The sequence below is a fragment of the Pseudogymnoascus destructans genome (genome assembly GCF_001641265.1).
Source record: "Pseudogymnoascus destructans isolate 20631-21 unplaced genomic scaffold scaffold_30, whole genome shotgun sequence".
NCBI classification, from domain to species: Eukaryota; Fungi; Ascomycota; class Leotiomycetes; order Thelebolales; family Thelebolaceae; genus Pseudogymnoascus; species Pseudogymnoascus destructans.
The window spans coordinates 148,541-163,357 of NW_020167549.1; the positions used below are offsets into that span (position 1 = coordinate 148,541).

General features: G+C 50.5%; 5 protein-coding genes across 5 annotated transcripts; 1 reads left to right on the forward strand and 4 right to left on the reverse strand.

Moving 5' to 3' along the window:
* Window positions 1-174: 174 nt before the first annotated feature.
* On the reverse strand, window positions 175-3,419 carry VC83_08903 (uncharacterized protein; the record flags this gene model as incomplete). The annotated part of the gene is made up of 8 exons (XM_024472444.1): window positions 175-569; window positions 644-1,219; window positions 1,274-1,704; window positions 1,757-1,884; window positions 1,931-2,668; window positions 2,738-2,895; window positions 2,948-3,301; window positions 3,359-3,419. The coding sequence occupies 8 exons, from the start codon at window positions 3,417-3,419 to the stop codon at window positions 175-177; spliced, it is 2,841 nt and encodes a 946-aa protein (XP_024320061.1).
* Window positions 3,017-6,311, reverse strand: VC83_08904 (uncharacterized protein). The gene is made up of 9 exons (XM_024472445.1): window positions 5,666-6,311; window positions 5,529-5,551; window positions 5,416-5,433; window positions 4,984-5,311; window positions 4,187-4,929; window positions 3,934-4,130; window positions 3,504-3,871; window positions 3,359-3,451; window positions 3,017-3,301 (listed from the first exon to the last, which is right to left on the reverse strand). The coding sequence occupies exons 1-7, from the start codon at window positions 5,787-5,789 to the stop codon at window positions 3,835-3,837; spliced, it is 1,470 nt and encodes a 489-aa protein (XP_024320062.1). The 5' UTR covers window positions 5,790-6,311; the 3' UTR covers window positions 3,017-3,301; window positions 3,359-3,451; window positions 3,504-3,834.
* An 8-nt stretch (window positions 6,312-6,319) lies between these two features.
* On the reverse strand, window positions 6,320-8,345 carry VC83_08905 (uncharacterized protein). Its single transcript, XM_024472446.1, has 3 exons — window positions 8,038-8,345; window positions 6,893-7,987; window positions 6,320-6,845 (listed from the first exon to the last, which is right to left on the reverse strand). Exons 1-3 carry the CDS (start codon window positions 8,038-8,040, stop codon window positions 6,657-6,659), a joined length of 1,287 nt encoding a protein of 428 aa, XP_024320063.1. The 5' UTR covers window positions 8,041-8,345; the 3' UTR covers window positions 6,320-6,656.
* A 2,217-nt stretch (window positions 8,346-10,562) lies between these two features.
* Window positions 10,563-11,485, reverse strand: VC83_08906 (uncharacterized protein). The gene is made up of 2 exons (XM_024472447.1): window positions 11,272-11,485; window positions 10,563-11,214 (listed from the first exon to the last, which is right to left on the reverse strand). Exons 1-2 carry the CDS (start codon window positions 11,337-11,339, stop codon window positions 10,770-10,772), a joined length of 513 nt encoding a protein of 170 aa, XP_024320099.1. The 5' UTR covers window positions 11,340-11,485; the 3' UTR covers window positions 10,563-10,769.
* A 694-nt stretch (window positions 11,486-12,179) lies between these two features.
* Window positions 12,180-13,066, forward strand: VC83_08907 (uncharacterized protein). Its single transcript, XM_024472448.1, has 3 exons — window positions 12,180-12,416; window positions 12,465-12,923; window positions 13,015-13,066. Exons 2-3 carry the CDS (start codon window positions 12,513-12,515, stop codon window positions 13,015-13,017), a joined length of 414 nt encoding a protein of 137 aa, XP_024320064.1. The 5' UTR covers window positions 12,180-12,416; window positions 12,465-12,512; the 3' UTR covers window positions 13,018-13,066.
* The last annotated feature ends 1,751 nt before the right edge of the window (window positions 13,067-14,817 follow it).

Sequence of the window (14,817 nt, forward strand, 5' to 3'; positions counted from 1 at the left end):
ACACGAGTGCGTTAGACTGGCCTGAGATTACTGATCAATCCGTAAACTGGGGAAGCATATATGTATTGCTATATCTGGAGAGGGTATGCAACAGTAAATAGCTAAATAGTAAATCGCTGACCCCAAAAACGAAGGCACTGGACATACTTCAAGCTAATATATCTTGGCCATTCCTCACGCCCCCTCCCTACCAAATTGTAGCCCGACTAGCTTCTCTTGCAATAGATTCCGCAAGCCTCCTCCATCCGCACAGAACCCTGCAACAAGAATTGCCTTTTCCGCCCACCTCCTGCACGCATCATCTTCGCCGGTACAATAGTAGTCCACCGCACGATTGAATGCCGTCGTGGATACATACTCCAGCTCCTCCAATGGATACGGCGTCTCGCTGTTCTCTGCCGAGCTGGCCAACTCTGAGACCTGATCGAGAAGGCTCTCAGCCAGTGGCCCATCGCCGGAGGAAAGCCCAAGACGGAAGAGGCAACGCATATACCGCGAAAGTTTGGCAATATCGAACGACTCGAGGGACCAAGCTTCATTGACGATGCGCTTGAGTGTTGGAATGAGGACTGTAGTCGTCAGCGCATGGTACATATGGTCATGAGCGAGGGGAGACTAGAGAGGGCACAGGAAAGACGCATACCTGCGACAGGAATACTGGGTTCCGACAGGAGCATATCTGACATATTCTCATAAATTTTCATGCTTTTGCAGCAATCGGCTTTTAGGATTATTTCTGAAAGGTCGTCCCAGGCTTTGAGGCGGATAGCGGCTTCTAAGTCGAACACGAGAAGGGTTGCCAGTTTCTTTAGAAGGTCTTGTTGTGGGCCTTCTTCAAGAACGTCGGTAATAGATTGAAGGCGAGCATCAAAGCTATCGACGTGTTTTCTAAGCTCGAGATAATCCTGTAGTTGAGCTTCGATGTTGTCTTCTGCTCGAGCGAGAGAGACTAGTAGTATCACGGCAAGAAAGTCGCAGAAAATATGACGGTGCGTCACATCGTTCGAGGTTGCATTGTCGATATCTTTTGGATATATGCTGGCGAATTTAATGCAGCTCTGGATAATTCGTAGAACCTGTTCTGGGTGCCACTGGGAGCAGTACTTTAAGGACAGATTGTACGCATTCTTTGAGAACCAATCTAGCTCTTGTATTGTCCACAATTTGGTTCCGCTGTCCTTGTCCTCTTGCTTGATCGATCTCTGAGCGTGGGTGGAGCCTATGACATATTAGCTGAATTTCGTGAGAAGGGCAGCGCGGATCAAGGCCATACCGCCATCAAATAGCCTGCATAACTGATCGACTACTAAATACACGTTGGTGTCTTTCTCTGGTTCCACCGACTCTAGCTGCGACAATATAAGTCGTATCATGCATCTGAGCAGTGCGGAAAATTTGACAGACGACGGTGCATTGTACTCGTATTTTTCCAGAACTAATTGGAGGCCTGCTAGGGCAAGAGTCCTGTCGCCAACTTGCTGCGCGTCAATAACGCATGCATACAGCATCGTAAAGTCGTCCGTTGCTGCCTCGTAGACCTTTTCGAGGCACGCCGAAGCTAATTCAAGTTCATTACTACGAATTGCGATTTTGAACATCAAAAACTGAGTCATCGGATCATCCTTGGATGACTCTGGAATCTGACCAATAATTCCGCGGGCATCGGACATATCACCCCGACCAAGAGCGCAAAGTAAGAGCTTTCTACAAATAGGTCAACGTGTCTCCAAGGTATGTGATAGCATCGAGTAATTACCTGACAATCTTGGCTTTGTTCAAATCTCCAGCTTGTTCGAAAACTTTCTGCATAGCCAACCTACACCAATCTTCAGCAGCTTCGTAATTTCGTTCCCTGTAATTTGACTCAATACGCTTCCACAACAGCTTCTTCAATCAGTCTCCATATCTTTGAATGGGGGCATAGACTTACTGTCTGGGCGGCATGAGTGGCCGATGCGCTCAAGGGTTTGCTCATATTTGAGCCGACGGCCTCTAAGACCTCCCCCACGGATTTCAACACCTCGGGGCAATCCCTCGAATTTGTAGATATCCATATCCTATTGACGAGAGCCTTCTCGATCCATTCCTCATTCCCCGCTTCGAAAAGACGACTCTGCAGAAACGAGTCAAGCATACTGCACGCAAGACTCGGCCCCTTGTCGTTCAGTTTCCGAATATGGTGCATGATCAGCTTGAAATTGCCTTCTGTCAACATGACCGTTCGTATCATCCTGTATATCACGTCGCCATATGCACTGCAGTCGAAGGTCCGGCTCACAGGCGCTGACAGCACCTCAAGTTTTAGCAGCAGAACGATCAGCCTGTCCCCAACCTCGCTCTCGAGGTTGTTAATCAAGCTATTTGCCATATCTAGTGCATCTTCTCTCTCAATGGCAAGAAGGGCTTGAACACGGGCTTGTATGATGCTGATCTGGAGATTCGTCGCGTCGGTACTCAGCTTATCTATCTCCTGTGCCGTGATGATGCTCGAAGCTCGCTCCAACCACTTATCCGCCAACTCATATTGCTTCTTTTTGAAGAGATCTCGCCCCATTTCGTAGAGAAGATCTGCTAGGTCTTCGGCGGTATCGGGGTCGAGGACTTTGTCGGATAGAGCTGCTTTCTTATACATGTGCTCTGCGACCTCAACTTTGTCCTGACGCCAGGCCTGGCGAGAAGTCAGCAATGGCAATCACCAGGAGAGACAAAGTTGTCATCAGGGCAAATATCATCTCACCAAAGCTGTTCTGACCACATAGTATTCGGATTGTAGCTGAGAGTATGTCTCTTCTTTCTCAGGTGATGCCTTTACAGCGCCATCATGCATGGAAAGTTGGCCTTCATACACAGCCGCCTTCTCCAGCACCTTGAGTGCAAAATCAAGCCTCTTGGCCTCTGTATCTCATGTGTCAGGCTACGCTACCGTAAATTCAGTATGGGGACCTACCAATGCAGCTCTTCGCGGCCTTGAGCGCAACCTTCATAAGGCGCGAAACACAGACGGGTGAAGTGCTGCCCTTGCCTAGACCACCATCCAACAGCAGAAAGGCAAACACCCGCGCCGCAAGCAGTGTCGCCCGTTGGTCCGGTGAGATTGGAAAGTCCTTGGCCCGCATGAGCCGTGTGGCGAGGTTCCATAGTGTCAGGCCCTCTGTATCCAGATCTTGGCGCTTCGAAACGGCCAGAGACGTGAGGCTGCTGGGAAGCCCGTTGATTTGTTCGTAGAGTTGTGTTTGGAGGTTCAACGATGCAGGTCCGGACGGCAGTGGTGAAAGTTTGCTTCGGGTAGTTGCAGAGAAGGCTGAGGAGCAAGGACTGTTAGATGTGCCAGCTTTGAAAAGAAGAGGTCAATACTAACAAAGAAGAGCAGTGACACGCTTCTCTTTGGCCTGGCGCTTCCCAGGAGATGGATTGGTCATTTGGATGCGAGTAAGGATGGGGAATATTGACACTGAACTGAGATAAGACGGACTGCCTGCTTCAACTGGGAGTGAGAAGCGTACAAATGAAGCTCACAGAAACCTCACAGATAGAACAAGTATGGTATGGAAGGACACATATTCTATTTCGCGGCAAACGGAATGCGCAGATATAAACCGAGCTCTACCTACAGAAGAAGTACAAAAGCCACGAGGGTCGTCAACACACCCCCCTCTGAACAGGGCTCAGCCCAAAACGTCTTAGTGGCTTGCATCCGATGATTACGCCTCAGATATACGTAGGAAACGAGGCATGCGTATAAATCCAGAATGCTGCCTTTCTCTACTCTCAGAAACTTCTATTTTTTTGTTCGTGCTTTTTAATTTGATCATTACGCCTTTCCTAGCTGATGCTCTATTGTGGTAGGAAGTTTCCAACAATAAGGGTGGGTCTGTGGATGGGATGGATTAGTATAAGTATTGCAAAGGATTGGACGGAAGAGAGCAGACTTACATCTTGTTCTCGTCTCTCCGTATCGTGAATGAAAAGCAGCATTTTATGGGCTTGTCTGTAGAGCCCTCGACCGGATTCTTCAGTGAACAACTCGTCAAGAGAGCCTTCTGATTCTGGTCGAAGGCGATGGCACCGAATTTCTCCCAGTAGTTGACCAGGGAGTCTTCCGTCAGTATCTCATGGATCCCAATTTTGCCCTGCGACGACGCGCGATTAGCATTTGTTGCGAGAGAAGAGGTAAAACACAACTCACATCCCGCATCTGCTCGATCGGTACATGGATGAGCTCAGCCATCTCTTTGTTCCCTCTGAATATCTCGCCCGTTCTTCGCCAGCAGCATGCCGGTATCGCCATACTGGCGAAAACGCGATCGTACTCCATCAGCGTCTTCTCGAACCACATCTCGACATAGATCAGCTCGACATCCGTCAACTTCTGCACCTTCTCTCTGAACTTCGGTCGGAATCGGTCGAGCTGGCGCAGGATCTTCTGCTTGGACGAGGCGTTGATATGACCGTCCATGTACGACGAGAGCTGTGCGTAGCCTCTCACGTAGTTAAACGGCTTCAGCATGCCCGCGTCGTACTTCGCTTGTAGCAGACGGTTCATTCGCTCTTCGGGCGTGTCGTTGCCGGTCGGATCTGCAGCCTGAAGGTAGTATTCTTTGGCCTTGTCAGTGGGCATGGCGCTTGCAGGCCTCGCGATGGCCTTCCCATTCTGATTGCTCGCCTGCACGGCGTTCTGCTGGATGTTGGCGGGTATCCCGTTGTTATTCATACCTCCAGGCATGAGAAGGGATTGATCGTTGTAGAAGTGGGCAGCGTCACCCTCGAGCAGTCCGCCGTCGTCGAGAAGGCTGTTATTCAAAAAATCATTGAGCAGGTTAAACTCGTTCGTGAATTCTGAAGTGTTAAACATATAGGAGGGATGGTAGTTATGCATGTCTTGGTATTGGCTCTGAGCCCCATGCCAATCGCTCGGTCGGTCCCCAATGACTGTAGGACGGTTAGCCATCGCCACCAGAAAAGGGGCCCACGAGATCCACATACAGCGCCCACTCGTTCTACTCAACGCGTTTGCCTGTGCGCCCGAAACGGGCGACGGTTGCACGATCTGGAGCGGCGCTTGTTGTGGTGGCATCGGCGCGTTGCCAACTCCCCCCAAGGCGTCCTCGTGTGTCTGGTCGACGCGCCGGTCAAGCGAGCCGCTCATACCGCTTTCTGCTGGCTGGGTGGGCTCTGCAGTTGCGCCTTCCTCATCTTCGCCAGCGGTGCTTTGTCGCGCCTTCACTTTCTTCGTGGACGAGTCTGATTCGCGTCGCTCGTCGTGGCAGAGGTGGCCGATGTTTCGCTTTATACAACGGGCGCAAGGTCTTTCCTGTGTGACGAAGCAGAGTTAGCCTTGCTAGTGCCTGAGATGTTCGGCCGTGGCTGAGACGGTGAAGAGGGGGGGAGGGTCGCAAGAAGACAAGAGGGTCGTACCAAGTCGCATGTCATATGCTATTTCAAAGGTATCAGGTCAGCACAAGCAATCTGCACAAACTCACATGCGACACAACTGGCATTGAAGCGAGCTGGACCAATCGATGACTTACAGAGCGACGGCAATATACACAAGCTGTAGGCACGCGTTCCAGGATTAGCGACAGCGCAGGAAAAAAGATGCACGGAAAAATGGAACAGCCCGGCGTGAAGGGATTCTGCTGCCCAAGCAGTCAGGTCGTGTGCTCACCATGATTCACCTTGCGCCTCTTCTTTGGATTCTTGGTGGCGCTCGTCGCTGCTGCAGGTGCAGGAGCAGCAGGAGGGGTCTGCGACGTCTTGCGCGGCCTATTCCTGTCGCCATTGTGCTCCATGACATCGGATCTGGAGCTCGACGGCTTCCATTTAACGTCTGTTGCTCAGGGTGTGTGTGAGCGCCTTTTTCGGTTTGTACCTCGGGTCAGGCAGGCAGGATCGCGATACCCGGCACGGTACAGGACCAGCGGCGCACGCAGAAGAACAAGTCGCACGGCGGCGGCGACGTGTATGAAGGCTCGGGAATGGTCAAGGAGAGTATGCGCGCAGGCTTGTCGCATTTATTTCTGGGCCGGGATCGAGTATAAGGGAGGGATTGGAGATTGAGGGGCGATTCGCAGGGTTCGGGTCATGTCCCGTTCCCCTCTCCAAGCAAGTTTCCATGATGCTAAAAATTAGCCCGCGCCTCGCGCCCGCCTTGCAGTAGTGGAGTGGGTGACCACCGAACATCTGATTCAGCCAGCACATGGGAACAGAGCGGGCCAAGCTGTCGACGCCGCTGATGCAGCAACTATAGAGTAATTAAAGAGTATAAACTTCATGAGACACGAGTGCAGCTGCACTCGTAGCTATATTCATAATTTAAACAGATCATTATTCGTTCTAGAATTCTGTAGTAGAACCTCGAGGAGGGGATCTCATTTCCTGGCATTAAGCCACTTCCTCGACGCTTCATCTCATAACGTGCCCATTATAATATACTCATGGCACTGTGCATCGGTCTGGTTCAACAGAGCCCACCAGTTCATCCCATAATAGCATTCCCATACATAACCTTGCGCATTGACATGATTGACAGAGCTGGCCGGGGCATGCATCCTATAATCACATGCTGATGGTGCCGTCCCTCAATCTGATTCAATGGAGTAGCCATAATGGCTTCCTCGCGGCGCTGTGCATCGGTTTGGCCAAACAGAGCAGACCGTTCATCCCATAATAATTTGCTCATAGCGCTGCTCATCGATCTGCGTCAACAGAGTAGCCCGGATACTTGCCTCGCTCTTCTCTATCGCAGGGATGATGCCTTCGACTTGCTTGAAATTATTCTCCATGCTCTCCAGGTGGTTCTGTAGCTCCTCCATAATCGGCCTCAGGTCGTCATCGATCTTCGCGTCCTATACGGATTAGCCCCATCTCATCGAGAAACGATTAGTAGACTCACCTCTAACACATCCGCCGTAGTCTGCTCATCCGCAAGGTTCAGTTGATCGTGACCACCCCACTCCACCACCTCCCCTCCTCGCTTTGCAAGAGAAGGATCCAACTTCTTCGCCTCCGCCTTCCTCCTCCCCCGTTCCGCAGCCGCATTCTTCTCCAGTTTCTCCAGTGCCTGCTTCTCCCTCTCCAACATCACCTCCTCCCTCCTAATCTCCGCCTTCAGCAACTCCCTCGCATGTAGCGCCGGCGTTAACAGCCCTTCCTGTTTCCTTGTCGCATCCAGTATCCGCTCGAAATCAAAATCCTCTTCCCGCTGCGGCCGCGACCCAGGCGGAAACGGCAGGCCCCGCGCGATCTTGCGCCCCAGCCGCCGCGTCACCATCTGGATCGCTATACTAGCCTGGGTCCGCTTACGCTCGTCGCGGAGGCGCTGCACGACCGACTTCTCGATGTCGCCGAGGAGCTGCATGGCGCGGTCGCGGGCGGTGGCGGGGAGGTGCTCCCAGGTGGAGTCGATGGTGTTGTGGGAGATACGGCATTCTACGGGTTCGAGGTGCTGGAATGGGAGGGGTGAGGGGGGCGAGGCAGCTCGTGGCGATTGACGCGTCCGTGGCTCTCGTGCGCGCTTGCTCGGAGCCGCTTCTGATCGCTGGGAAGATTCGCCTCCCGTCGACACTCGTGCCCTCTTCTTTGCTGGTTTGTCTCGTATTGGATCGGGCCTGTTCTCAATCTCCTCCGCTATTCTACTAGCATTCGATGGTCTCCCGCGTTTTCGTGGAGGTGCAGCTACTTCCGGTTCGTTCTCGATTTCTTGTAGTACTCGGCTCGCGTTCGAAGGCCTCCCGCGCTTTCGCCGAGGTGGGGATGGTTCGGGACTTTCTTCGGCTTCTTGTTGCACCTTGTCACGTCGTCGTCGAGGTTGCGATGACTCCGGCGTCTCGTCGCTCTCTTGGGGCGCTTTACTTGCATTTGATGGTCTGCCACGTTTCCGTTTGGGTTTAGGTGGCGAAGCTTCTGGCCGCTCTTCGCTTTCTGCCAGCAATACACTCGCATTTGAAGGTCGTCCACTCTTCCTCGGGATTTTAGCTGCCTCGGGAGCCTGTAAAAGTTAGTTGTAATTCATATCAAATATCGAAGATTGTAATTCACCATGTTTGATGGCCGTCAGACGCGTTTACTTTGCAGACAAGGATTCGTGACTCGGGGTTGTTGACAGTTGCGCAGACAATGCTTCAGCCAGCACTAGCAATTCAATTCAGCTTCCAGCTAGGACCAGTATCAATACGGCTTTGCTAGAGCAACCAATGTACAGATGTCGTGGAACTACGATGGTGGTAGCTGAAGGTGATTGATTGTGATTGTTTACAGCTTACTGCCACTGGACACCGCTTATGGGGGACAGGAATGTGGTTAGCGCGATTGTGCCACCAAGGTCACAATCATACCTTACCGGCGCACCATCTATTTTGGTAAGGGTGGTGGGTGGGTTGTGAGACGGTGGATTTTCATTCACCGTGGAGAGCTTCGACCGTGCTCCCTCAGCGATGCTACGGTTGACTACCTCGACCGGGCATGGCCAGCGACGGTCGAATGAAGCCTTGGCAGTAGATGCCACTACACGGTCATATATAACTAGACTGTATAATTGAAGCCGCTGTAAATCTTGTGATCCTCCGCAGTGCTTCGTATGCCGCGGATGAAAAGTGACTGTTGTAAGGCGGTGATTTGTACCAACAACGATGTAGCCGGCCACTCCCCAGTAGTACGGCAGTATTGATGGCGCGCCAGTGGTGGTCAGGTCACGGTGGACAGGATCATCAATGGTAAATAGTGTAATATACCGTATATTATATTCTACTCTATCTACCAGTAGCTACTGCCCCGACCCTCACCCCAACCAGGAGTCGTGATGCCACTTGCGAAGCGTGGCATCAAACGTACTGGTTATCCTACCAGGTACGCAATCCTTGAGCGAAGTGTCTGCCGCCCCTCCGAATGCCCTTGCCCTCCCATCACCAAGTCCAGCTCCCCCCAAGATCCAGCCCTGTCTCTCCGGTATGCGTTCGTATTCCAGCTGGATGGTGTTGACCTAGCTGTCGCAGGTATTCGAAAGGTTGTTGGAAGCGCAGTTGAAAGTGCGGGTTCGTGTATTGTCGGGAAGCATTTCGCACACGCATTGCTCGAAGCCTGAAGCCTGTATCATGTCCCCACGACACAGGAAGATGTTAGCCCATTGTTTTCAAGGAGGGGGGGAGGGAATGGGAGGTCAATTCAACACAGACTTACCTCGGGGGTTGCCAGTATTGATGCGATATGTTCTTTTGGCGAATATAGAAACAGAATAATGAAATGGGAAGCTGACTTACCTGGGTGCTTTCGCAAACGTAAAATGAAGAATTGTAACTTACTAGATCCATTGATACATGAAGCACATATCAACAGCAGCAAAAAAAGAGAATATACTCTGACCTGTTGAGTATGATCGGCCAATACGGCGTTGATCAGGGACTCTGAATGAAACTCCCAAGCACCGAAGAAAGAAAAATGAGAGAGATACTCAGACCTGTTGAGTATGATCGGCCATCTCTGGCGTTGATCAGGGACTCCAAATAAACGTCCCCAACACCAAAGAGAAATGAGAGCAATACTTAGACCTGTTGAGTGTGATCGGCCATCTCTGGCGTTGATCAGGGACTCCAAATACCTACCATAACCCTCAACACTGACAGAAAAGAGAAAACCGAAAATAAGAAATGAATGGCAGCTATGACAGCTGTCGAAAAACATGACCACGAAGAGGACATAGTTGAGGCCCCAAAACAGGGCCAAATTTTGGAATTGCTATGCATTCCTTGTTTCTTTCAAAAAACCAAAGGCCCCCCCTTTGGACCCCCCAAAACCCATACAAATCCAGAAAATGCGCAAGTCATGGCCAAATAGTATATGTAACGCGAAGAAAATGGGGCATTCCAAGCTGGCTTGGGATGCTTCAAAAATAAATAAAAATAAAATCGAAATTAAATCGAGATCTCAGCGCCACCCATGGGCGAGTGTCCAGCAAAGATAGCCAGGATTTAGCCCAAGCCAGCTTGAGCTGGGAAGCCTGGTTATAATGGCAGATGGAATGGGGATCGTTCATGGCGAGGTATAATCCTTGGGGGGCAGACAGATGGTTGATGTCGGGGGCCAGGTATCCGAGGGATTCCAATGTTGGGGTTTTCGTGGTGAGAGCTAAATGCTGTCAATATCCATGGCTGGGAGGTTTTTCGAAACCTGGCAGCAGTAGGAGAAGATTGATTCCACGAGGCTGGGATATGGGATATTAGGCTCCTTGGGTTTTGGAGCAGGGCGCAAGGCAGGATAGTTGCGAAATGGCAGCTCGTTTTCGAATGCTGGCAAGTACCTGGATTCCATTGAGGTTTCAAGCTATGCTGGAAAAAGCACATAGTTAACGAATCTCTACAGAGAGAGAGCGAGAGGACTTCCCTTTTGACGTGGCAAGTATGGCCAGAATTTCAGCGGAGCTGGGCGAACGAGCAGGGAGCGGGCGGGGAGCCGTTTTAATGGGTGTGTTTGGTGAGCAGCTTCGAGCAGTTGTATCCAGAGTATAGATGGATGTTTGAATTGTTGAAATAGGCCCGGTATCGATGGCAGCAAAACGTTTGGATTCTGTATAAGGCGTTAGTTTACATTTGATGAGATGAGACTTGAAATGGCAAAAGCAACTTACCTCAGCCAAATGTGAGCTCGTACACCACTCGAAACGGGTCCAAAGACCTTGCATATTGCCATACAAGTGAATTTAAACATATACCCAAATAGCCTAGATGCAATACACAGGAAATAAAATACAACAAAACACTTACTTCGTGCATATAAGTTCATTTGAATTGCGTTGATAGGTGAAATGTGAAGCTTTTGGGTGAGGCTTGGTGCTCCTTCCGTTTTTGGCCAACTCTCGCTTTTACACAGGAATTGCCCACATTCCCATCGCGGCTCGTTGAGCTCAATCTAAGTGGCCCTTTTTGGAAAGGTGCAGCGGCCTGGTCATGCGTAGGATCCATGTCCATGTCAACAACGTATACTGGTTTACTCCCAATAACGGGGAGCCCAATGATTCTCTGGCTCTGGCTCATAAGCCGCATTCGTGGGAGCTGTAGGACTGGGTCATCCTCTCCACAATCTTCCAACTCTGTGATGAGAGCGAAGAGTTTTGCTTCACCAGGGATCCTCTCGTGGACGAAGCCAACATCAAACCGACAAACCGCATTACCGTATGCTGTAAAACTATTCCCAGACGTAAATGTAACGCGGTGCCTTGTCAATCTGATAATGAACATGATTAGCTAGTATCAGAATAAACGGAAGAGAGAAATAACTTACGGATCAGTAAACGAAAACTGGGAGAACCATTGAATGGGCTGAGTACCAAGACTTGCGATGTGTGGCATGTTGTAGTCGACTCGAAATGCTTCCCGGAGCTGCTGTGTGAAGTAATGGCCTTCATTCAACTCTTTGCATTCAATGGTAGGTCGAGCTGATTCCGGAGATGCATTTTGTCAGCCAAGGGGGCAAGGATAGATGTTCGGCGATATCATGCCGCTCAGATGATGGTAGGAGATTATCCATAAGCATTGGACATGTCTCATGCAAGCGCCTCATCTGGTGTGAGATGTCTGGCTCGGTATATTCGAATGCTCCATTGAGCAATAGCCGGAGTGTCAATGTGATGCATTCCCTCTTCATTAAAACTTTCTCGATTCCTTTCCCGTTCAAAAACTGAGCCCAATGCTTGAACAAGCTACCCATTGGCCATTAGCCAGTGAACGCAAGTTAACTGAAGTTAGATAGGAAATGAAATAAAGACTCACCGATGCCGGTCCTCCCCATGGAGAACATTACATGTATAGCTGGTCCCGTATCGCATTATAATGTCATGAAGATGAAGGCCTTGGTGTAGATTTGGACGGCTCGCCCAGTTTGTATACTCTGTGGACTTGGCCGATGTGGATTCTTCCGTATCCTGGATGTGCGCAAGATGACAGCACTCAGCGCCACCAGCTTGGGGATCCTTCCAATCCTCTCGACCAGCACACATCAAACATTCGCAGACTTGCCCGAGAGGAGCGCTCAAGGAGGTTGACGGAACCGACTTCCAAGAAACGCCAGAGATCATCAAGGAACTGGGTGACCGCTGAAACCAGTGGCGAAAATGACATCTGGGCAGATCTGCCTGCTAGAGACGCCATAGAGCGCCACCAAAATACAATTGCTGCGATCGAGACCCATCAGCTTGCACCACCTGGAAAAACCGCCAAGGAGTACTGGAACGAACTGATTGAACTATTGAATCGGGAAAGCCGGTTCATGATGTTGATTTTCCTCGACCACAATGTAAAAGGCGCCAAGGATGCTGTCCTCCGAAATGTTCTCCCATCCGTTGCTATGCACACCAAGATATATGTCGACTCGAGATCATATTGGAGCAGGTCAAGCAATGGCGGAGCGTGCTTTTGAAGAAGTTGATTGTGAGTATTTTCATTATTCTGAGAGAAGCATATCTAACTTTATTACAGGCCCATGTCACCATTGTCGTCAAGAAGGACCAGAAAGTTCCTGGTGGGATGCTGAAAAGCTGCTCCAAGTTTGAAGATCTTGTGCTGTCGTTCCGTGGGCGATACACCACTGCCAACTTCATGGAGGTGTTTTACTTCGTTCACCGATATGTCGACATTCCCTACTATACTGCCCTGGGGCAGTATTACTGCTGTGAGCTGTACGCTCATATATGTGCAAAGGGCAAGCTGATGATGGATTGGGAGGCCAAAAAGGGACGCGCCGTGGATGACAAAAACTCGAGGAGTAAACTGGTTGAATTTATGTCCCAGTTCCCCCTCATCGAGAGGTTCGACGAGCTGAAGAAAGAGGACTTCCACGAGCTTTTCAACAAGACCATCCTTAACGACGACAAGATCCGACCGAAAATTTCCACCCTCCAGGCCGGTGTTGATTATTTCCTTGGCGCACCACCCCAGGTATGTTTACACTGTCGATGCTTACGACAACCCCCCTCCCCATGTTCTTGAGGTCTCTTTCCGTGCTAACTCTTGGATGTTATCGGCTTAGTGAGCTCGAACATACCCGGAACAAACCTCGAACATACCTCGAACCATGGCGAACATACCTCGAACCATGGCGAACATATGAAAACATACTGGAATACTGGGATATACTTGTGGCTTGGCTTGGCTTGGGTTTTCACAATTGGCTGGCAAGAGTCATGTTCTTGTCGTGATGGCTGTGATCTTCGATCATCTTCCTGCATACTTGTCACAGGTTCGTTTTCATTCTCCATCTTGATCTGGCTGCTCATCGAAACTGCCTATTGTCCCATGCACTTCCTATTGTCGCCAGCGTTATCCTGCAATTGCTTCTTCTCCTTCCTGTTGCTTCCTTCTACTGTTGGTATTATCATGCCGCCAGGTGTTCTTTTGCTGATCGTTCGCTGGTGACATATCTACGCTGGGAGTTGCCGCTCATGGCTTGGGGCTGTCAAACCCTTGATCCCCAGAAGTAATTCGCGCTTTTCCGGCTTCTTACTTTCTGTGGTATGGCTCTTTCTGTCTTCTTGCCACCACAATGCAAATGTCACTGCATATTCTCGTTGCCGCAGTGTATTGTCACCGTTGTGCTCTTGTTACCACCCTAATCCCACCACTACATGGCTCTGATAGCAATACTCACCGTCGATGAGTGGGCTTCTGCGAGACTGAGCATTTGCACCATTGGGCTGGTTAGCTGCGGGCGACCACCACCACCACCCCTACGCCTTCTTCATACTTATTTCCTTGTCTATCAGATTGATCAGAGCTGATCTGGATAGATATATAGGCAACCCTTCCCCGAGCAGGCGGCACTGACACCCTCATACTGCTCCTGGTGCCCCTTTCGGCGATTCTTCTGAGGGGCTGCAGAGCGACCGCCATACAACCGGGCGGACCCCCTTCCGACTGCCCTATGACCAGCGTTGGCCACTTTGCCGTTGATGGCGACACCAGCGGCGGAACAGTTGTCACGGTTTTTACGACAATTTGGGTGGATTGGCCACCACCGAGCTCAATATGGACAGCGGTAAGTCAATTAAACCGTCATATTACTATATACTTATTATCTACAGCGTATTTCCAGACCAGCGTGGAGCTGGTTGGCCGTTGAGCTCGAGAACGGCCGTTCCACCGAAGCTCGGGCCACTCCACCATTGGGGAACCGTATAGGTTTTGCCCACTTTCCCACCACCGTCGTACCACCCTTACCAAAATAGGTGGTGCGCCAGTAAGGTAGTTTTGAACTTCTCATGGTTTTATAAATAAGTTATGTATTTGATAACTAATAATGATGCTAGGTGAGGGCGAGTTCTCCGAAAATCCGAACAACTTGAAAGCCTCTCCTGATTAAAATAACCTCTCTGGGAAAATATCAACGGTAAAACCGCATTCGGAAACCACCAGCTCGTAAATCATGTTGAAAAATCCCCTCAAGATTCCGTCCAGTGCGTCCCCACCTGCTCTCGCAGAAATAGTACACACCGAAAACTCCATGTCGGCGCGCTGGAAATCAATTAAATATTTTGTCTTCAACTGTCGATCATGATACCCTCTTCATCTCAAAAGCCATCGTCATTGCCCTGAGAAAGAAACCCTCCGGTGAAGGGACCAAGTAAACTGCCACCCAGAACCAACAGCCACCACAGCCCCTGGGTTTTTCTATTTCAGCTGTCAGTCCCTCTACCTGTTTCTCCCCCTCCCGCCTCGCCCCCCTTTCTCCCCCTTTCAAGTCTCTGGCCGCTCAGCTCTCCCATTTCCTGTTGTGCCTATCAATCTTACGCGTCTCCTGCTCTCCCTCTCCAGTCTCTCTACCTGCAGCTTTAGG